This window comes from Prionailurus viverrinus, chromosome E3 (assembly GCF_022837055.1).
Source record: "Prionailurus viverrinus isolate Anna chromosome E3, UM_Priviv_1.0, whole genome shotgun sequence".
NCBI classification, from domain to species: Eukaryota; Metazoa; Chordata; class Mammalia; order Carnivora; family Felidae; genus Prionailurus; species Prionailurus viverrinus.
Genome location: NC_062576.1, coordinates 18,063,418 through 18,086,050, shown reverse-complemented (window position 1 = coordinate 18,086,050; position 22,633 = coordinate 18,063,418). Strand labels below are relative to the sequence as shown.

The 22,633-nt window shown below is 45.9% G+C and overlaps 2 protein-coding genes across 2 annotated transcripts; both read right to left on the bottom strand.

The window, feature by feature from the left end:
• Positions 1-356: 356 nt before the first annotated feature.
• On the bottom strand, positions 357-3,748 carry DCTPP1 (dCTP pyrophosphatase 1). The gene is made up of 3 exons (XM_047837481.1): positions 3,566-3,748; positions 2,817-2,927; positions 357-850 (listed from the first exon to the last, which is right to left on the bottom strand). The coding sequence occupies exons 1-3, from the start codon at positions 3,664-3,666 to the stop codon at positions 550-552; spliced, it is 513 nt and encodes a 170-aa protein (XP_047693437.1). The 5' UTR covers positions 3,667-3,748; the 3' UTR covers positions 357-549.
• An 8,010-nt stretch (positions 3,749-11,758) lies between these two features.
• Positions 11,759-14,076, bottom strand: SEPHS2 (selenophosphate synthetase 2). The gene has a single exon (XM_047837884.1). It carries the CDS (start codon positions 13,854-13,856, stop codon positions 12,510-12,512), a length of 1,347 nt encoding a protein of 448 aa, XP_047693840.1. The 5' UTR covers positions 13,857-14,076; the 3' UTR covers positions 11,759-12,509.
• Between the last annotated feature and the right edge of the window lie 8,557 nt (positions 14,077-22,633).

Sequence of the window (22,633 nt, the reverse complement as noted above, 5' to 3'; positions counted from 1 at the left end):
AGATCTCATTATTTTCATTTTAGATGAGGAAACCAAAGTGCAGAAAGATGAAGTACTTTGATGAATGTCATCCAGCTCATAACTATCAAAGATGGCATCTGAACCCAGACAGCCTAGCTCCAGAATCTGGGCTCTTAACCAACTCTACATACAGCCTCCAATCCCCTTTAGATGCCCAGACGGGGTCAGGGAATTGTATGACATCAGTGATCTTGGTAGAAAGCCGATCTTTCTGCCCTATAGGTGGGAGATACACTAAAGAAACATGGGAGCTGGGCTCAGAGACATCCCTGGTGCCCTTCTCCCGTACTTGCTGGGATAGAGCCTTCCCAGTTATTCCAGAAAGAATCTAGAAGTTGCTAACCAAAACTTTTATTGAGAGAGAAAATTCCAGGAGGCTGTCTTCTGGAGGTTCTCGGGCCTCAGGCCTTAGGAAGTAGGGCCCCTTGGCCCATGACCTATTAGGAAAGGACTAGAAAAAGTTCTGTGACCAGGCCACTCTCTGCTTCTCAGATGCCATGCCGAGTTGCAGGTCCTGTGCGCGTGGTTCTAGGTTGAGGCCTGGCCTGTGGACTCACAGGCAAGGTCTGCAGGCCCCCCAGCTTGGTCTTCAGAGGTGGCCCCATGGGGTAAGTCTGTATACTTGAGGGCAGAGCCACGGGACAGATGTGCTGGGTAGCGCTGCCGGTTGATGTCCATCTTGGAGAGCACCGCTTGGGGCAGATCCACATGGCAGCGTGCTGCTAATGCCACCAGGTAGATGAGGACATCACTAAGCTCCTCTTGAAGGGCTGCCCGTTCCCTGGGGGGCCAGGCTTGGGGGCCAGGCTCCTCATCAGGTTTCCACTGACTGGAGGCAGAACACACAGGCACAAACACATATGCTAAGACCACAGACTCTGCCTCTCTTGGGAGCAGCCTAGTCCTTGCAGCAAGGAACGCCCACCTCTTAGGAAGTTCCTTCAAGGACAACTCAACCCACCTGCACCCTAGGCAGAGTCAGGGTGGGGAAGAGACCCCGACAGATGACTCATCCAGACCTGTGTGCCCCAACCCGAGCCAAGGAGTGGTCAAGAGAACATTTCACTTGCTAAGACCCGATTGTACTCTCTCCAGCCCTAGCCACTGCCACTCCAGACTAATTCTCAGACCTGCGAAAGCTTGCTAGCTCATCTTCTACTCTTGCTCAGTACCATCTTTCATAAGCAGAAATTACACTTTGTCCCTCCCCTGCTACAATTTCCTCCAACCAGGCTTAAAATAAAATCCAAACGCCTGATCATGCCCTTTAGATCCTGTATGAGCTGTCTCCTGCCTCTTCCAAAGTCATTATCCACCACTCTCCCTCCTGCCCCCCACCTAAAGCCACTCTGGCCCGTCCTGTCTGGCAAACCGGCCATACGGTCACAGGGCCTTTGCACTTACTGCCTCCTCTGCGTTAAATGCTCTTCTCCCTGCTCCCCCACCAGATCCTTCCTGTGGCTGGCTCCTTCCTGAGGTCTCAGCACAGATGTCATCTGCTCAGAAAAGCCTTCTCCTTGTTACTTTCTTTTTCATCACTTTGGGTTATTTTCCCCATAGAACTTTATCACAATTCCTGGTCTTTTAAAATTAGTTTGCTTATTTATTGTTAGTCTCCTTGCACTCTGAAGACAGGAACCATGTCTTTTTTTTTGTTTGTTTGTTTTTTTGTTAATCCCCAAGATTTTAAGTCATCTCTATATCCAACACTGGGCTTGAACTCACAACCCTGAGATCAAGAGTTGCATGCTCCACTGACTGAGGCACCCAGGCACCCCAGGAACCATGTCTATCTTGTTGAAGGCTATATCTCTTAATTCTAGAAGACCTAGCACATAGCTGATGCTCACAAAACCGCAATAAATGAATGGTTTGCCCTTACATCTCTGTGCTCTCGTTTCTCCATTCCCAAAGTTCAGGCCTTGATTTAGGCCTTCCCACCTCTTTGACGGATCTGTATCAGCCTCCTCACAGGTCTCCCCTGCCCTGATTCTCTTGGTGACCCGATCCACCCTGCAGACACAGTGATCTTTCTACCCTTCAAATCTGTCAGGCCTTCTGTTCAAACTCCATCACTTCCTAACTCCAACTTTGTCACTCTGGGTTCATACGCCACCTCTCTCTTCCACGGCCCGCCACTCATTCTGTTATGTGTGAGGCACTCGGGACATACTAGACAACGAAACAGATACAAAATCCTGCTCTCTCTTGAAAAGCTTACCCTGGAGGAGCCTCAGGATCTTCCTGAATGGGGTGCCTGGGTGGTTCAGTCAGTTGAGCGTCTGACTCTTGATTGGCTCAGGTCATGATCCAAGGGTCGTGGAATCAATCCCTGTGTCCAACTCTGCACTGAGCATGGAGCCTGTTTAAGACTCTCTCCCTCTCCCTCTCCCTCTCTGTCTCCTCCTCTGCCCCTCTCCCCTGCTTGAGCTCTCTTTAAAACAACAACAACAAAACAAAAAACTCCCTTAATTTAACTTGCCCTTTCCCACTCACTACCTTGGGAAAGGATTCTTCGGTCTGGAAGGCCACAGGCAGGTCTCCTAAAGAATACTCTCCTTTCCACCCCAGAGGCAGAGGTCAAGGTAGGCTGTCACCATCCCTTCTTAAGACCTGGACCTGCCTTGCTGTTTCCACACCTTTCTTTCCCAGAAGAATGGATGCCCCAAGAGGGCAGGGACAGGTGAGTCATTTCTGTATCCCCAGACACAGCCTGGCATGGATATTTAATGATCAGATAAATGTCCCCCTCCCCCACAACACAGACTCTTCCAAAAAGACTTCTATCTACTCACAAGAGCTCTGCCAGCTCCCCCACTTCCCCCACCAAGGCCAGTAGGAGGTTCCGAGGCTGGTGGAACTGGCCCCAGTCTCGTTCAGCAGCAAATTCAGCATGGAGGCGGCGGCTGGAACAGAAGAAAGGAGTAGAAGCCCAGGTCCCAGGGTTAGACAATGCGGACGACCAGGCAGGTATCTCAGTGATACCTAGTGGGGGCATTAGTTCCGCACCTAATTCTTTGGATGGCCTTAAGCAAACCGTTTCTTCTCTATGGGACTTGGACTCTGCATCTCTAAAGTGGGTGCGCCCTACTCAGACCCTGAACTCTATCAAAACCTAACAATACTGTCTTTTCCATTATTCCACCTCTTGATGCTGCTTCCGCTAATTTTACAAAGTGCAGCTCCAGGAACATTTCCCCTAAGAAGCCCTCCTTGATTTCCTCTAGTAAAAAGTAATGTCACCCACCTCTCAGCACTGCTTTTGCCCCCATCCTACCACCCGCTCCTGGAGGGCAGGGGCCAGAATAGCCATATTTCCCCAAGGCTGGTTCTAATATCACTCACCAGGCATCACCATTTCCCCTGCCTCAGGTGTGCATCACTAAGCCCATTTCGCAGATAAGGAGGTTAACATGGCTCGCTCACGACAGCCAGCCGAGCTGGGCCCCCCAGCATAGCCTTCTTCCAGACCACGTGGAGTGACCCGTCCCAATAGGAGGGAAAAAGGGGGAGACCTCCCCAGGCTGGGGCAAGGACGGCTTACATGTCCTCAAGCGTGGGCTCCGGGCTGAAGCTGAAAGGGCCGGCAGCAGCAGTGCCGTCTCCCCCCGTGTCCCCACGCGCGACCCCATTTGGCCGAGACATGCCACCCACCACACAGCAGCCGGGATGCGCTGGAAAACACCGCGCCAAGCTCAGAACCTGCCTCCAGGACCCCCGACCAATCACAGGCGTTCACGACTACTTCCCGGGGCGGAGCCACGGGAAAGACCAATTACTTGTGTGGAGTTTACACTCGCCTCTTGCCCCCGTCCCTAGATTCCTGCGATTTGGCCTGGCATCTTAAAGGTATAGCGGCCAGATTGGCCCGGGAAGAGACAACGGTCAGAAGGCGAGGAGAGCGCAGGCGCGTCATTTCTCTCGTGGGCGCCAGATGGCGCCAAAGAGAAAGGATGGGGCCGAGGTGAGGCTGGGACGCCCAGGGGAAAACCCCAGAAATGGAGAGTTTAAACAAGAAAGGGAAATTTGTTATAAGGATACAAGAATGTCACCAGGATACAGGAACTAGGTAGGGTAGCCGTTCTAAGCATTTTACATATTTAATCTTCATAACAACCTTATAAGGTAATAGCATCGTCATCCCCATCTTACAGGTAAAGAAACTGAGAAATTAAGTAATTTTTTAAAGTTTATTTTTGAGAAAGAGAGAGAGCACAAACAGGGGAGGGGCAGAGAGAGAGAGGAGACAGAGAATCCCAAGCAGGCTCCGCACACTGACAGTGCAGAGCCCCATCCAGGACTCAAACCTATTAACCGTGAGATTGTGACCTGAAACGAAATTAAGAGTCCCAGGCTTAACCCACTGAGCCACCCAGGTGCCCGGAGAGATGGAGTAATTTAACTCCGCAGCTAATAATGTGGTAGCCAGGTTCCAAATCCAGGCAATTTGGTTTTAGAGTCTGTTTTATTAACCTCTAGACTATATTGCCTCAAATGATAAGTACTATGAAAAATAAAAGTATTGGGGTGCCTGGGTGGCTCAGTCAGTTAAAAGTCCAACTTCAGCTCACAGTCCGTGAGTTCGAGCCCGGCCTCCGGCTCTGTGCTGACAGCTCAGAGCCTGGAGCCTGCTTCAGATTCTGTGTCTCTCTCTCTCTTTCTGCCCCTCCCCTGCTCATGCTCTGCCTCTCTCTGTCTCAAAAATAAATACAAACATTTTTAAAAGCTATTAAAAAGATAAGAAGAAAAGTATTTAAACACTATGGGAAGTGGGAGTAACTTTAGATTGCATGGTCCAGGGATGAGGCGGTAAGCACTGTTGGTTACCAGCTCAATTTCACTTTCCCCTTCTCCATGCTTGCACAACTGTGGTTTTATTCTCGGGTTCACCCTCCTCTACTTGATTGATCATGTCCCATTGCCCTCGCCTGATCAGTTTATGGGTGAGCATGTGGCCTAGATCTTGACAATGAGAAGTTAGAGCAAGTCTGCTGGAGACTCCTGGGAAAGATTCTCAGTTCTTTTGTTTAAAAAAGCACAGGATGTTTCTGCCTTTAGATGTTAGTATGTGAAGGAATCTTTGTGTGGAGAGCTAGCCCACAAACGGGGATTGGCAGATAGGAAGATAGAAAGGACCTGGATCCTTGATAAAATTGTGGGGACACTTATTTTTACAAGTTCCAGAAAAGCCCTAATTCAGGACGCTGGTTATATAAGAAAATAAATCATTTTATTAATCAAACCACTTTTAGTTGGGTTTTCTGTTACTTGTCATTAAGAAAGTGACTTTTAATCTGAGTAAAAATCAAGGGGAATAGAGTTCTAGATAGAGGGAACACCAATGCTTAAAGCAGAAAAATCTTTGCATGTTCTAAAGACAAAAAGAATTCCAGTGTAGCAGGAATGTGGTGAGCAAGGAAGAGTGGTTGGATATGGTATTAGGGAAGTGACAAGAGGCTAGATCAGATCAACCAACCATGAATTTTATCCTATATTTGATTTGGAATTTTAAGTATTATGGAAACCCTTTGGAGGGTTTTGGCAGGGGGGTTATATGATGTTGACTCTGGGCCAGGTTGATGGTGAGTCAAGATGGAGAGAAGTGGATGTATTGGGGAGATATTTTTGGAGGTAGATCTATAGTCTTTGTTGATTTTGAATTAAGAGGCATGGGAGAAAGGGTAGAGTCAAGTGTGGCTTACAGGTTTTGAGTGTTGAGCAACATGGTGGATGGATGGTGACTCATACTGGGATGAGGAAGGTAAGGAACACATGTGGCATCAGGAGTTTGGTTTAAAGCAAAGCAAGGTGAAGCTACATATCAATTTGACAGGTGGATTTGTGAGCCTAAGTTTTAGAGGAGAGATCAGGGCTCAGACTCAGATTTGGTAGTCTCAGTCATTAGATAGCACTTAAAGTCATGGGCCTGAAGAGGAGTAATTAATACAAGAGTCTAGATAGACAAGACTGAGATTTGGGGTACTTCTGCATTTAGCAGTTGGGCAAAAGAGAAAAAGCAGGTGAGACAGGAGGAAAATCAAGAGAGTGTGGTGTTAGGGAGGCTAAGAGAGGAGAGTGTTCCAGAATGAGTAAATATCTGATTTGGATGCTACTAAGCCGCTGGATAAGATGAGAGCACAGAAGTTGCTGATGAGGCAACACAGAAGTTGGATATGGGAGCTGGGAGGAAAGAGGAAGTTCTGGGTTACTCCTGGGTTTCTGGCTTGAGTAAATAGATGGTTAGTTTTGCCGTTTGCTGGAATGAGGACACAGAAGACCCAGGAGTTGGGGTGGAAAGGAAGATAATGAAATCAGTTTGGAGCATGTTCGGGTCAAGATGGCTCTAGAACATCGGGATGATGTCCAGTAGGCAGGTGGCCATACAGTTCTGAAGTTCAGAACATTGAGCTGCCTATGGACCTGGGAACTGAAAGTACCTTCCCTAGCACCTACCCTGATGTTCGCTAAGCTTCTCTGCACAAGAACCCAAAGTCTTTTACTGGAATATAAAACATAGCTTTCTTAGGAGTCCTCTGCATCTCAGATTTTTGAAGAATCAGGGACCAGAGCTCACAGGTCAGATGGTCCTTGGTGATTGACAGGAAGGAGGAGGCGCTTTTTGTGGCAGGCACAGTGTTGGAGGGGTGGGGAAGGCCCTCACGCAGGAGAGGGAACAGACGTGAACATATGATTGGTCCCCTGATCTGGACCCCTCATCCAAACTCTTTCTGCACCCTCACCCCCATGTTAATTCACCTTTTTCCATTCTCCTCCGACACATCTTAGCAACCCAACCTCCCTGCTTTCATCAGGGCCTCAGTGTGCATGGTCTTGGCTTTTGGTTCATGTTTGTGATTAGCCTTTCATGAGCCTATCTCTCCAGGGACTGGGTGCCCTAGTCTTCAAACCAAAGGTGTTTTCTCAGTGTAGGCCAATAAATGTTTGATGACAGGATGGGCAGGCTGGGACAAGCCAGCATTCACATGCACACGCCGCCCTTCTGCTACTCAAGAGTTTGGCCGCCTTCCCCACTACAGCCAAGCCGGTGCAGCTGGTCCCAGTAAGGCTTTTGAGAAACCCTGGAGTGGAGGAGATGACAGTGACTGGAGAACAAAATAGCAGAGACCCATGGTGGTGTTGGGGTGGGGGAACCTGGACTACTGAGGTCCCAGAGACAATAGAGTATCATGGCAAACCAAGAGTCAGGTGATTGGGAAGATTGTTTCTCTTCTCTGAGTTTCAATTTCTCTATCTATGTAATGGGGCTCTGGCCTAGGGGGCCTCCAAGGACCCTTCACGTGTGTGCTGGGAGGACAGGGACAATGTGGTTTTTGTCTGTACCGCAGTGCTGTTCTTATTGGAAGTAGAGCCATAGACCTTGTTGGTTTTGAACTGGGGGGTGACAGAAATGGTGCTGCTATAAGTATTTGCTCTTATTAAAATTTTCAGCGGGGAGTCATGACAGAGGCTTTGAGAAATCTGTAGACTAGCCCATTTAGGCCAAGGAATCCCCACCACCTTCAGAAATCCTTCCTGGAGCATCTGGCTGGTTCAGTTGGTAGAGCATGTGACTCCTGCTCTAAGGGTAATGAGTTCAATTGATTTTGGGGTGATGGATGTCCCTGTTCTAGATCTCCTTTTAGACTGAGTCTCCTGGAGAACAGAAGCATTGTCAGGCTTTTATTTCTCCAGGACCTGGTACTTGAATAGATCTAATAAACACTAATTCACAGGAGCACGTCTTATGGGATCCCCTCCATGACTTCCTCGCTGTAGGTGGATATGGCTATGCCTATTTTACAGGTGAAGAGACTGAGGCCCAGAGACTTATCTGAGATCACCCAGGAAGGTGAAGGCTGAAATTCACCAGCACCACCCCGCCCCAGCGCTTCTTAGCAGGTGAAGGTAGTCTCCCTACCCCCCTGCAAGGGAGTAAAAGAGGCAGCTCCATATGCTTGGTGTGTGCTGAGGTCACCTTGTCTTTTCTTCTGCCCTTCTGTCCTATCTTTTCATCTTCTTTCTTTTCTTCTAGCTTCAACTTCCTCTCCTTTTTTTTTGTGTGTTGGTTTCCTTTCTCTTTTCTTCCATACCTCTTTTCTTTTCTTCCTTACCTGTACCTGTGATTCCGTTATGATTTCTCTCCAAGGCCCTGTCCCCCACCCCACCTGCTGCCCAGCTCCTCCCCAAGGAGAAGTTGGATGCCTATCTTGCTCTCCACCCCTAACCCTTTCTAGGTTAACTAAGAGAACTCAGGCCAGGGAAGCACCCAATCAGTTTCCTCCTTTTGTACCGCCCACTCCAACCTGTTGGAAGAGCTGTGTATGAGAACAAACAGAACTAAGGTCTGAATTCTTCCTCCAAAACCTGGTCTTAAGAGCTTGGTGGTACCAGCCTCCACCACTAGGAGACACCAAGAGCAAGGAAAGTGTGGACATAGAGGGTGCTAGGGTCCCCAGTGTGTACCCCTCACTCACTCACTCACTCATTCATTTATTCAATATATTCTGAGCACTGACTACAGACCAGACAGTGATCTAGGTACTGGGGATACAGAATATACCCTGCCATTGTGGAGCTCACATACTGGCCAAAAAGGACACTTATAAAGTAAACGAACACATTCTCAAGATAATTACACATAATTACATATTAGGTTGGGAGCTATGAAGCCAATAAACAAGGTGATGAGTTGGAGAGTAGCCAGGTGTTGGTTGACGTCAGAGAAAGCTTTTCTGAGGTTTTATTTTATTTATTTTATGAGGTAAGCCTGAGAGGTGAGGTTCCAGACAGAGGGAACTGCAAATAAAAAGGATCCTGATTTGTTTGGACCTACACAGAAAGGCTAATGGGCTAGAGTTTAGTGAGAGAGGGAGGGAGAGTGCCATGAGATGAAGTTGGAGATACATAGCAGGGATTTTATGGAAGCGATGTAAGAGCTTTGGGCAAGAGAAAAACGGATTGAATTTTTTAAATTGATTAATTGTTGTAGTTAGTAGGCTCTTAGTTCTCCAGGGCCTGGTACTTGAGTAATCTAATAAATACTAATTCATAGGAGCACGTCTTATGGGATCCCCTCCATGTCTTCCTCGCTGTAGGTGGATATGGCTATGCCTATTTTACAGGTGAAGAGACTGAGGCCCAGAGACGTATCTGAGATCACCCAGGAAGGTGAAGGCTGAAATTCACCAGCGTCCCCCCCCCCCCCACAGTGCTCTTAGCAAGGTAGTGAAGTGAAGGTAGACTTCCTTCATACTAAATACGATGACATTTCATTTATCACACAAGGTTCCATTTTTCATTGGTGTTGATAACTGCCTCCTTTTATTTTCATTTGCTAATTTTCTATACAGTTAGCATTGATCCATTTTACATCTTCCATTAACCTTCCAATTTTCCACAAAATTAAATGTATCAATACTCTTATCAGGTCCATGTTCCTTTTTCTGGGAGCCTTCAGGCTCCTGTTCCCGTGTGCTGTGTCTGTTCCAGACTGGTTGGGTCTCTAGGCCTGCTGTAGAGCCATTACCTTGAGACCTCCCTTCACCTTCTCTGTGCTGGCTTGGGTTTTTCTCTTTCCTGGTTTGCCCCCATGTTTTCCTGGAGCACATCTTCCAGTGGTTTCTTGAGAGAGTCCCTGGGATGAAACCACTTTGACACCTTGCATGTCTAAAAATATCTTTATTCTACTTGTTTGAAAAATGTGGCTACGTATAGAATTATACAGTGAAAATCATTTACCCTCAGAATTTTGAAGGCATTACTTCATTGTCTTTTAGCTTCCAATTCCCTGTTGAGAAATCTGATACCATTCTTATCCCCAGAACTTTTTTTTTTAAGTTGTATTTATTCATTTTTGAGAGAGAAAGAGAGAGAGTGAGCAAGCAGGGGAGAGGGAGAGAGAGTCCCAAGCACGCTCCACACTGCCAGTCTGATGTGGGGCTCAAACCCTTGAACCGTGAGATCATGACCTGAGTCAAAATCAAGAGTCAGACGCTCAACTGACTGAGCCACCCAGACACCCATCCCCAGACCTTTCTATGTGTTCTTCCCCTCCCCAGAAGAATGGGCTCTGGAGTCACACTGCCTAGCAGATGGCTTGTGCAACCTTGGACAAATTTCTTAATGTCTCTGCATCTCAGCTTCCTTGTTTGCAAAATGGGATTGTTCGCAGTTCAAATGAATTAATATATATGAAACAGTTCTCTTTACCACTGGCATTTTAAAGTTTCATACAATTAGTGTACGTCATTTTTCACTCACTATGCTGGAAAGTCAAAAGATGTGTGATATTTACAACCTTTTAAATTTTAGAAAACTTTCTTGTATTATTTTATATAATTTTTTCTCCATTGGCTTTATTACCTCTTTTTGGAATTCCTTCTAGATGTTGAACCTCCTGACTTACCTCTAATCTCCATCACATGTTTTTCTTCCATTGTACATCTTTTTGTTGTTATTCTACTTTCTGATAAACTTACTCAATTTTAAGTTAATATTGTTTTTTAATGTTTATTTTGAGAGAGACAGAATGCGAGCGAGGGAGTGGCAGAGAGAGGGAGACACAGAATCCAAAGCAGGCTTGAGGCTCTAAGCTGTCAACACAGAGCCAGATGCAGGGCTCGAACCCATGAATGGCGAGATCATGACCTGAGCCGAAGTCAGATGCTCAACCGACTGAGCCACTCAACTTCCCCAACTTTATCGAGAGTCTTCTACTGATTTTTTTAATTTTAGTAATATTTTATATTCTAAGTGCTTTGTTCTCATATCTTTTTATGGACACTTTATATTTTTACCTTTTTTTTTTTCTTCTGCTCCCTGTATTGTCTCTTTATTTTTTTTCTTTTTGCTTTGACTTCTTTCACGTTAGAGGCTTGCCTCAAATGTCTGGTGATCCTTAACTGCCTATATTTAAGAATGAGGCATCGAAAAGAACGTGCTTGGGTGAAACTTTCCATATGAGAGTCTTCCTGATATAGGGATTTTCACCGGGGGCTCCCTAAATACTTACAGGGTTTCTTTCTGGGCACATTCTTTTTCTCCAGAGGAGCAAAAAGTGGTATAAGCTTCCTGGACGGTGTTTTTTTAGTGCCTAGGGGAGGGGGCTGGGACAGTCTCATTTTTGTCTTTATTCTTGTTTTTGGTAAAGCCTCTGTTCTCTACTGCGGTGTCTCTGACTATGCAGTATTTTTAAAACTCATTCCTCAGAAAGTAAACCTCCCTTTACCTACAGAGGTGAGAGGCAGTCATCTGGCTATGTGACATGGGGGAAAGGTTCGAGAACTTCAAAGATCTCATTGTAATTATGCTGTATATAAACTTTCAAAAAGTAGCTGTCTTTATCCCTCCCCTTAACCCCTTAGTACCCTCAGAGCCTAGCTCCTTGCTTCCTATTTGTATTCCCCAACTCTGAAAGCACTTCCTTTGGCTTCCCCTATTCTGCTAAGTCAGTTGTTACCCTTCTCCCGCCTACTTCCAATGTTTAAAAAATTGTTGATACCTTTCTTTTGCGATTTCCTTTCCCACCCTCTAGTCCTTGGGCTTTCTGCCTTTTGAGTCCTTTGCTATCAACTGAGGGGGAGGGCGCAAAACTAAATCTAGGTGTGAAATGCTCTGGTCCAGGATCAGGGAAAACGTTTTCACTCCCAACTTGCCAGAGTCCAAATGTATCAATTGGCTCATTTTATAAGACTGTAAAAGATTCAGAACTCCCAAGAATCCAAATAGTAGTCAGAAGAATTTTTCAACAAAGTCCCTTTTATTTATTTCACTAGAAATTACTTTATTGATTAAATCACCAGAAATTTTCAGTGCAAGATTTAACATCTCAATGACCATCAAGGCTTGGGCTCTGGGGCTTGCTCTGCCTCCCCCAGTCCTTAAAGGGGTTTAGAGGGAGAGACGTCATTAACAGAGACCAAATCAGATGGTCGCAGGTCCTCCTTTCCCAGTCATTGGACAAGCTGCTCAATTCTTGCCCAGAGCAGGAAAGAGCCAGTGTTTCTGAAAACAAATCTAATAAAGAATTTGACATTGCAATGTAAGATCTCTCTTAACAATTTAGTTCTATCAACAGTATTGGTCCAAACTTATTTGCTTCTGATCTAAATCATTTTGCAATTTACCTTTTTTGGTATGTATGTGATTTCAATAACCTCACCCCCTGTGCAGACATGAATCAACCCAATGCTAAGAAAAATCCCTCACACCAGAAGAGCCTCATCTTGTTCTTGGAAAGAAGTAACAGAGGTTTTCCTGCTTCTCTTCCATGTAACAGATGAACAAACCCCACCTTGAAGTCCAAAATGTTACTTCTGGCCTTGGAATGCGCAGCTTGTGATGAGCCGATTCAAATCACCGAGAAAGGGCAGCCGGAACAACTATGCAGGTAGTCTTCTTTGGAAATTTCTTCTTAAAATAAAGTTTTGAGAATCGTCCATGATTGTGTACAAAGACTCTAAGGTCCACACAACTTCTGCTATTCCGTCTCAGGAGCCAGGTTCAGAGGCAGCATTGGAATTGTCAGGAACGAGAGCAGTAGCAGTGGCCCCGCGAGGTAGGACCTCAATAACTCGAGGCTTGTCAATGATCCGAGCTGTCCGGTTTCCCTTTTCCACAATACCGACGATCCATGCTTGGTGACCCTCTCCATACTTGGAAGATTTGATTTCAGAACAAAAGCGAGCTGCCTGTTCTCTCGGCAGACAAATCAGTAATCCCCCAGAAGTTTCTGCTGAGGTTCCTTGAAGGAGCCCAAAGCGCCCACTGGCCTTGCTGATGGCAGCCATCTTGGCAATGATTGGCAGATTATGAATGACAAATGACACCTCATTTCTTTGTTGTTTTGCAAGGTTCTGAGAGTGTCCTAGAATGCCAAAGCCTGTGATATCTGTGGCTGCGTGTGCATTAAACGTGTGCATTAGTCCAGCAGCAGTTCTGTTTAGGGTAGCCATATTGAACATGGCTTCCTGATAAGCTAGCTCTACCTCTTCTCTGGAGACCACCATATTTATTTTATTCCATCTTTCAGGATTATCCAGCCATTGGTGGGCATTGACAGCAACTTGGGTTCCTAAGGGTTTGGTTAACACGAGCACATCCCCAACAACTGCACTGTCCGGCATGATGAATTCATTTGGCTGACATACCACAGTGGCAACCCCTCCGACGATAATCCAAGGGTTTACTACTGTCTGTCCACCAGTCACTGCAGTCCCTCCTTCCTCAGCAGCGTCGCGAAAGCCTTTGATCATGAGCGGTGTTATCTTTTCTCGTTCCTCCTCAGTCATACTCTGGCTGACGCTGAGTAACATCAACATGTTGTCACATTCAGTAATACCCATGGCGTAGAGGTCACTCAGCACGTTGGCACACGCTATGCGCCCCATCATGTAGGGATCTTCCACTAGGGGGTAAAAGAAGTCCGTGGTCTGCACCAGTGACAGGCCCCCGTGCCTCAGGGGTATGACGCAGGAGTCCATCCCAATGCCCAGGGCTGGAAAGGTTGGGTTGGGTTCCGCCCCGGCCGGGAGGCCGCCTTCCTGGGCCGCCTCTTCATGGCTTCCGACCAGGCCCAGACCCGACGGGGGCCGAACGTCTGGCCGCGTCAGTCCCGCCAGGAGTTTGAGCAGCGTCTCCTGGGGGACTTTGCAGCCTCAGCCCTTCATGCCGGAGAAGCCCGTCAGCCGCCAGCTCGGGCTGAGGCCCAGCGCCTGGGGCTCGAAGGGCCGGTAGCTCGAGAAGCCGCGGCCCAGAGACAAGCCGGCGGACCCCGAGCCTTCCGCCGCCGCCACCGCCACCTCTCCGCCGGCGCCCGTCGCCGCCGCTTCCGCCATCGCGCCTGCCCGGCAGGGAGGGGAAAAGAGGAGAGGAGCGCTCGCTTTTATTTTCTACTCCAGTTAATATGGATTAACAGATATTACCGCAGAGAGTCTCCTCCGCACGACTCGCGCAGCCCGACTCACGCCACACCGCGCGCTCCTGGCCTTCCTGGGGGAGGAGCCGCCGGCCTCCCGTACTTATAGCCCTGGTGGTTGACAGCCGTGCCATCCAATGACGATTTCGCAACCGAGGGCGGGCTTCCTTTCATCTAAGAGATGAATTACAAATCAACCAGCAGTTTGCGAAACTGGTGTGGACTAGGTTACCCGTTTGCTATTTGGTTCGCTCCGCTAGTTGTAATTTAAACGATCTCTTGGGAGAGGCTGGCGCGACTTTGCTCCCTAGAGGCAGTTGACCAAGTGCTGCATTTTCGGAGATGAGGAATTTGGGGGTCACTTGGTAGAGCTATTACAGGTCAGAAAGGTCCAAGGGTCACATGACAGCGCACGTGACCAATCCAGGTTAGGAAAATAGCCCAGGGAAAAATTCGGAACGAATAATGAAAAATTAGATACTAAGTTACTACCATTAAGCAAGCAAACTGTAGCATCAAAATAATGAAATGTTAAAATGAGCTCCAAAAAATTGTAAGATTCAGGGGCGCCTGGCGGGCTCAGACGGAAGAGCATGCGACTTTTGCTCTCCCCGTCATGAGTTCAAGCCCCACATTGGGAGTAAAGATTACATTAAAAAAATAAACAATAAAAATAAAATAAAAATCTTTTAAGGCTTTTAAGGGCAGACACCTGCTTGGGTTCCGGTGCTGTTTGCACCACTAACTGCCGGTATGAGTCACTTTCCCTCTCTTGCATCAGTGATGTATCTATCTGGACAACAAAGTAGCTTACCTTCTTTTGTCCTTAGGTTTCTGTATGTCTTTAAGTTAGTATATATGAGAATCTGTGATGTAACCCTGAAGAGCAAGGTTATAAATGCATGTAATACCTTTGGCCCAGCAGTTCCAATTCTAGGACTTTATTCTACAGATGTACTCGTGAGCTGTGAGTGGGAAATGGTAGGGATGTTTTGTTTTCTGTGCTGTTTGTAATATCAACATACTGGAAACAACCCAAATGTTTATCAATTATGATTAAAATAAATTGTGGTACGTTTATATAATAGACTATCCATCCAACCAACTGTAAAACAGAACGAGAGAACATTGATGTAATTCTATTGATAATGGTTACAGTTCTAATAGGCACAGTCCTAAAGGCTTTATGTATATTAACTTAGTCCTTATAAAACTCTTTGAGTTACGATTCTTTCCACATTTTACAGAAAAGGAATATAACGCACAGAGAGATTAAATGCCCTATTCAAGGTCATAGCCAGTTTAGAATGGAGCTGGATATGAATCCAAGCAATCTGTTCCAAAGACTACCAGGCTATACTGCGGATGATGTTTGTTAAGAGAAACAAGCAAGCTTCAGAGCAGTATTTATACAATACTACTATTTGTTGTAAAAGGGGGAAATCTATGCAATAGCATATTTCTGGGAGTATAATCACCAGAAACTGGTAAATTGATTGCCTCTGGGGAGAGAATGAGGTGGTTGGGGATGGGAGATTCTTCAACAAAAAAACTGGAAACAACCCATGCATCTGTTAACAGGGAATGCATAAACAAATTTTGGTATAATCACACGTGGAATATTATTTACCTGTGAAAATGAATGATAGGTATAGGTATCATCAATATGGATAATCTCAAAAACAAAATGTTGGGAGTAAAAAGCAAGTTGCAGAAGTGTACCTAAACTAAGATGCCGTTCATATAATAAAATTCAGCACCAGGCAATGCAATAATATATTGATAAGATATGCAAAATGGTAAACACTTTTTTAAAAGGTAAGAGAGTGGATGATTAACAAAATTTAGCATAGGGATTACTCCTGGGGTAGGGTGCATAAGGGACCCCTGGGCTCCGTTTCCTTCTGTTTCTTGGGCTGGGTTATAGTTACATAATGTTCTTGAAACCGCACACATCTATTCTCCCACACTCTTTGTAGCTCCCACACTCTTTGTATAGCTCAACATTAAAAAAAAGAGAGAAAGTGTGCTATATTTCAGAATTAAAAATACAAAAAGAAAAACAAAATAGTCAAAAAGCAATAGATGTGGAAGCAACAGACATCTGGATTTTGTCTCACCTTTGGACTTGTCAATGAGCTGTCTAGCCTTGAAGAACTGATATAAACTGTCTATGCCTTAGTTTCCACTTTTGTAAAATGAAGGTTATAATCTCTGCTTAGGATCTGGCATAAGGATCATATGAAAATCTCAACTATGAAGATTTCTTTGCAAAGTATTCAGTACATTGTACATGTGAAGGATCTTCCTATCACTAAGGGAAAAATGAAAACATCCCAGTACATCAGTAGTCACTTCATCTGGGTTAAAAAGTGACTAGATCAGGTGCCCCTGGTTATACGCTCTCTTGGTTCTTTGGACTTTTTCCTCTAGGCATTTAGAACAATTTGTAATTCTTTATTCATTTGATAATCATGTGATTATGCCATGACTATCTGCCCCACTAGGCTGTAAGCTCCACAGTCAGGGGCTGCCCTGTTTCGTCCACCCTGACTTCCGTAGCACCTTACATGGCAATGACATTTGATGAATGAATATATCATCTTACAAAATACAGTTTGCTGGGTTCATGTGATGACTGGTGCTGAGCATCTTGTACTCATTCATCTCTTTTATTTTTTTAAAAAAAGTTTATTTATTTATTTTGAGAGGGAGATAGAGAGAACAGGGGAGGGACAGAAGGGTGGGAGGAGATAGACAATCCCAAGCAGGCTCTGCGCTGCCAGTGTGACAGTGCAGAGCCCGACTCGGGGCTTGAACTCATGAACCAAGAGATCATGACCTGAGCAGAAAACAAGAGTTGGATGCTTAACCAACTGAGCCACCCAGATGCCCCATCTCCTCTTTTAATCCTCATAGCAGCCCCAGGAAATCAGCAGTATTATCCATTTTAAGGATGAGGAAACTGAGGTCCCTGATAAGTCAGGAGTGGTGCACAGGGTCACCAGCTGGAATCAACCTAGGGAAAATACAAACTTAGGTCTGTTTTGACCTGAAGGCTGGTGTTCTATCCCTCATCCTGGGGCTTCCCCTTGAGAATACTAACAACCCCCAACATGCCCCTGGAAAAAGCAGGACTCTGAAGGGAAGGTTTCATCCCTATAGTTCCCTGTTGCTTCTGTTTGGACAAAATGTTCGTTCAGGTCAAAAAAGTCATGAATTTGCCTTGGTCAGTGACCAACCCACTAGGCTTAGAACAAGTTCATGTGCCTTTGTGCAGGTGATCCACATGAGTCACAAGGGTGATCCTTATGACTGTATCATGAGCATTTGAAAGCATCCTTTTTATCTTTTTCTTGTTTCTCGCTGAAAGATCCATTGAATCACATTTACCACTTGGGTGAAAGCATATGGGTCAAAGATTGCAAGAGTGAAAACCTGGAGGTGGGGTTGGAAAAGCAGGCAAAGAAGAAGAGGTGGTTTTTGTTTATTTGTATTTTTTTTAATTTTTTTTAATGTTTATTTTTGAGAGAGAGAGAGAGCAGAAGGGGCAGAGAGAGAGGGAGACACAGAATTGGAAGCAGGCTCCAGGCTCTGAGCTGTCAGGACAAAGCCAGACATGGGGCTCAAACTCACAGACTGCGAAATCATGACCTGAGCTATTGTCACAGACCTCGAGATCATGACCTGAGTGTGGTCACAGACCTCAAAATCATGACCTGAGCTGTTGTCACAGACCTCGAGATCATGACCTGAGCTGTTGTCACAGACCTCGAGATCATGACCTGAACTGTTGTCACAGACCTCGAGATCATGACCTGAGCTGTTGTTACAGACCTCGCGATCATGACCTGAGCTGTTGTCGGCCTCCCAACTGACTGAGCCACCCAGGAGCCCCATGTTTGTGTTTTAAGTAGGCTTCAAAACCTACCATGGGGTTTGAACTCATGACTCTGAGATCAAGACCAAACCTGGGGGCGCCTGGGTGGCTCAGTGGGTTGAGTGTCCGACTTCAGCTCAGATGATGGTTTCTCCGTTGGTGACTTCAGGCCTCACATCGGGCTCTGTGCTGACAGCTCAGAGCCTGGAGCCTGCTTCGGATTCTTTGTGTGTGTGTGTGTCTCTCTCTCTGCCCTTCCCCTGCTCATTCTCTCTCTCCCTCTCTCTCTCTCATTCTCAAAAATAAGTAAACATAAAAAAGAAGAAGAAGAAGAAGAAGAAGAAGGCCTGAATACCAGCCCCTCATTTGCTTTTCACATACAACAAAAACACTGAGGCTGGTCCTAGTTTTTCACATTATGATAATGTAGAGTTATAACACTACACTTAAAGGTTTAGGACACTTTATTTTTTAATTAAAAAAATTTTTTTAAGATTTGATTTTAAGTAATCTCCACACCCAACGTGGAGCTCACACCCATAACCCCAAGATCAAGAGTTGCAGTTCCACCGACAGAGCCAGCCAGGGGCCCCAGGTTCAGCACATTTTAAAGAAGTCTTTTTAATTGTGGTAAATATACACTCAGTATATTTCTAGTATACTGAGAATACTTCAGTAAGTTTAGCACCCTTTAAAAAAAATTTTTTTTGGGGTTTCTTTTTGAGAGAGACAGAGCACGAGCAGGGGAGAAGCAGAGAGAAAAAGGCACACAGAATCGGAAGCAGGCTCCAGGCTCCCAGCTGTCAGCACAGAGCCTGACGCGGGGCTCGAACTCACGAACTGCAAGATCATGACCTGAGCAAAGTCGGAAGGTTAACCGACTGAGCCACCCAGGTGCCCTTAATACGTTTGTTGTTTTTTTTTTTTTTAAGATTTTATTTTGGGGCACCTGGGTGGCTCAGTCGGTTAAGCATCCAACCTTGGCTCAGGTCATGAACTCACGGTTCGTGAGTTCGAGCCCCACATCAGGCTTTGTGCTGACAGCTTGGAGCCTGAAGCCTACTTCAGATTCTGTGTCTCTCTCTCTCTGCTCCTGCTCATGGTCTGTCTCCTCTCTCTCTCTCTCTCTCAAAAATAAATAAACATTAAAAATAAATAAAGATTTTATTTTTAAGTAATCTCTACACCCAATGTGGGGCTTGAGCTCACAACCCCCAGGTCAAGAGTTGCATGCTCTACTGACTGAGCCAGTAAACTCATTACAAAATTATTCTGTTGTCCCTGGAGGAAAATCACAAAATGCAGCTTAGTGAAAAGGAAGAAAGTTAAAAGAACTTGAAATCCCTCTTCCCAGAGAGAAGTGCTAGTCATAGCTTCACAGAGTGAATTTTAGACAATTTGCTCTACGCGTAAGGAGGGCCATCACCTCACACTGAACTCCAGGCGGCGCCCTGTCACTTCCTCCAGGCCACATGGACCAGTGTGCTGTGTGTTCTGTGTATTTGCATATATTTTTAATTTTTTAAAACAAAAAAGGGATCATTCCGAGTGTTTCTAGTAAGAAATAACATAATGTATGGAAATAATCTAGCATGTGATAGGCACTCAGCACTCCTGCTGGGTTCCTTCATCAATATTTGTTGAAAACTTTTGTGCACTGGATACTAAAGCTATGGCAATGAATGCCAGACAAAAATCCCTGTCCTCGTGGAGCTGACGTACTAATGGGAAGAGATAGCGATAGGTAAGATCAATCATTTGTTAATTAGGGATAGATGTTGAGGAGGGAGGAATGAAGTCTAGAGAGAGGGGGGATAGGAAGTCTGATATGTGCTTTACGTAACTGTCGCCAGGGAAGGCCTCGCTGAAAAGGTGACTTTGAAGTAAAAGCCTGAATAAAGAGAAGAATAGTGTGCAGATATCTGGAAAAGAGTGTTTCATGGAGGGAACGGCCCAAGTGCAAAGGCTCTGCGGCAGGAATGTACCTGGGGTGTTCTAGGAGCAAAAGACAGCCACGATGACTGGTACGTAGTGAGTGGAAAGACCCATAAGAAATGAGGTCAGAGTGTTGGTGAAGACGACACAGGACTTAGGGCATCACAGGACTGATGTAATCTGACTTTGCTATAGCTTTGAATCTGCATTCAAACCCCACAGGTCCAAAACATTCCCCATTGGTCTGAGCCCCTCCACTCTGGCCCCGACATCCAGATCAGCATCCCCATTGCTGGTCCCTGAACCTGAGCCTGACCCAGGCAAGACACAACCTCTCCCGGGTTTGCCCCCTGGGGCTTCCAGCAATAGGCTCTAGAAACGAGACCTATGCCCGTAGCCCCTCACACTCTTAACCACCTAACAACAGCCTGTATGGCGGGAAGTTTCATCTTTGTATCTGAGGTAAATGTGAGAAGCCCTAATGAGTCATCGCTTGCCATAAGAAGGAGAAAGAGAGACACAGCACAGAAAGAGAGACTCAGAGTGATGGCGAACTCAGAATGGAGGGTCAGGAGACGGAGATAAAGAGTGAGAAGGTGGCTTAGGAGGTGCTGAGGGAGGGAGTCACAGGATAACTTGGGGGAACAGCATTCCGGCAGAAAAACACTCGTGGCAAAGGGCCCGAAACGAGCAAGCTCCATGTGTTGGAGGCACAGTAAGGCGGCCATTGTGGCTGGTGACAAGTGGGTGAGGGAGGGAGCAGGAGGAAGTGATGCCAGAGAGGCAAGGAAGGGCCAGACGTGCGGGGCTCATGGGCTTTGGGCTTTGGCACAGCCTTTGGATTTGGCTCTGGGTAAGATGGGGGCCATGGGGCAGTTTAGACCAGAGGAGTGACATGGCCACTCTGGCTGAAGTGAGGGTAGACAGGGTTGGGAAAGTGGATGAGGAGAGACAGTGCGAAGGCTCTGGCAAAAACCCAGGGGAGAGACGATGGTGAGTTGGTTACACTGGAGATGGTGACAGGTGGTCGCAGTCTGGATATTTTTTGAAGGTGGAGCCAACAGACTTCCTGATGGATTAGATACAAGATCTGATGGGCCACGTGAAAGAATTTTGGACTTTTTGTCCTCAGAGAAAAAGGAAGTCACAGGATTGGTTTTAAGCAGGGAGATGACATGGCTGCATTTGTGATTTTGAAAGATCACTCTATGGGGAGTGAAAGAACACACTGCAGGGGAAGGATGCAGCAGAGGACCACTACTGCCTTCAAGACTTCAGGAAGTTCCTCCCCTGTGATCCCATGACCCCAGAACTTCCTTGTTCTAACAGTTATCATCTAGATTTTCTCTGACTTCTGTGAGCTCCTTACAGCTTGGACCACACCTCACTGGGTTCCATCTGCTCAGGGCCCAGCATGAGCTCTGACACAGAGAAGCCCTTAGAGAGAGCATTTGTTGAATGAATAAATGCAAAGAATGTGAATGAGGTAAGAGATCAGCACCCTGCTATTTGGGGCTCACTAAAGCATTTTTAAAATCCCTTATTATTGTTGTTTTCTGGTTAAAACAGTTATCGGTGCCTTTTATTAAAAAGCCAAACATGACATAATAATAAAAGATCTCTAAAACCTCATCCTCTATACTCTAGAAATAACTCAGGACATCTCTGGAATCTAGGAATAACTATGTAGAGTTCATTAAATATCCTCCCCCCAATTTTCTAAAAAGTTTATTTACTTAAGTAATCTCTACACCCAACGCGGGCCTTGAACTCCCAACCTGGAGATTCAGAGTCACATGCTCTTCCGACTGAGCCAGGCAGGCGCCCCTCCTCCCCCCAATTTTTTAAATGTCTACACCAAACAATGAAGTGTTTAAGAGGTAGAGATGTGGGAGAGAGAGAGGATGAGAAAGGCAGACCTCCTTCCTAGCAGGCAAGTAAGGTGTAACACACGCTATTTTGTAATTTGCTTTTCTTCTACTTAGATCATCATGACAATCTTTCTATGCTAGTACTTGTAAATCTACCATATTTTGTTAAAGACTGAATACTATTGCATAAAATGGATTTATGTAATTGGTATCACCAACTTCCTATTATTGTTAGATATTCCCACACGCCCTTTTTTTTTTTTTTTTTAAATTAAAGGATTTCCTTGAAGATCCTTGTTGCGTTTATTTCTTGGGGCACCAGAATTTTAGGAGGATAGTTGAAACAGGTGTTCGTCCTGGGGCAGTCGGAGGACTTGAGACTTTGCCTCATGGGGACTATTAGGTATAACTGAGGGTGTTCAGCCTGGAAGAGAGACATGTAAGCCTTGTCTGTACTTCTGAAGGGGCTTCCAGATGGGAAAGAGAACAGATTTGTCCCCAGGCATTTCTGCGGGACAGAACCAGGTCTAAGTTATGGATGTCACAAAGAGGCAAACTTGCGTGTCGTAATACAAGAAAGCATTTTCCGGGGCACCTGTGTGGCTCAGTCGGTTAAGTGTCCAGCTCTTCATCTCAGCTCAGGGCGTGATCTCACAGTTGGTGGGATAGAGCCCCACGTGGAGCCCCATGTCTGGCTCTGAGCCTGCTTGAGATTCCCTCTCTCCCTCTCTCTCTCTCTCTCTCTGCCCCTCCCCTGTGTGCTCTCTCTCTCTCAATAAATATATAAACTTAAAAAAAAAAAAAAGAATTTTCCTACAAGAAGAGCTGCCGGAGACGCAGCGGATCTCCTTGGGACAAAGTCATGAGCATCGTGTCTCTGTAGGTGTGTAAGGAGAATTTGATTGAAGATTTAATAGGAGGTATTATATAAGGGACTTTTGCGCAGCAGGCCAAAGTTGAATTAGGTGACATTCAAGAGTCCTTTCAGATCTGAAACTTTATTACCACACT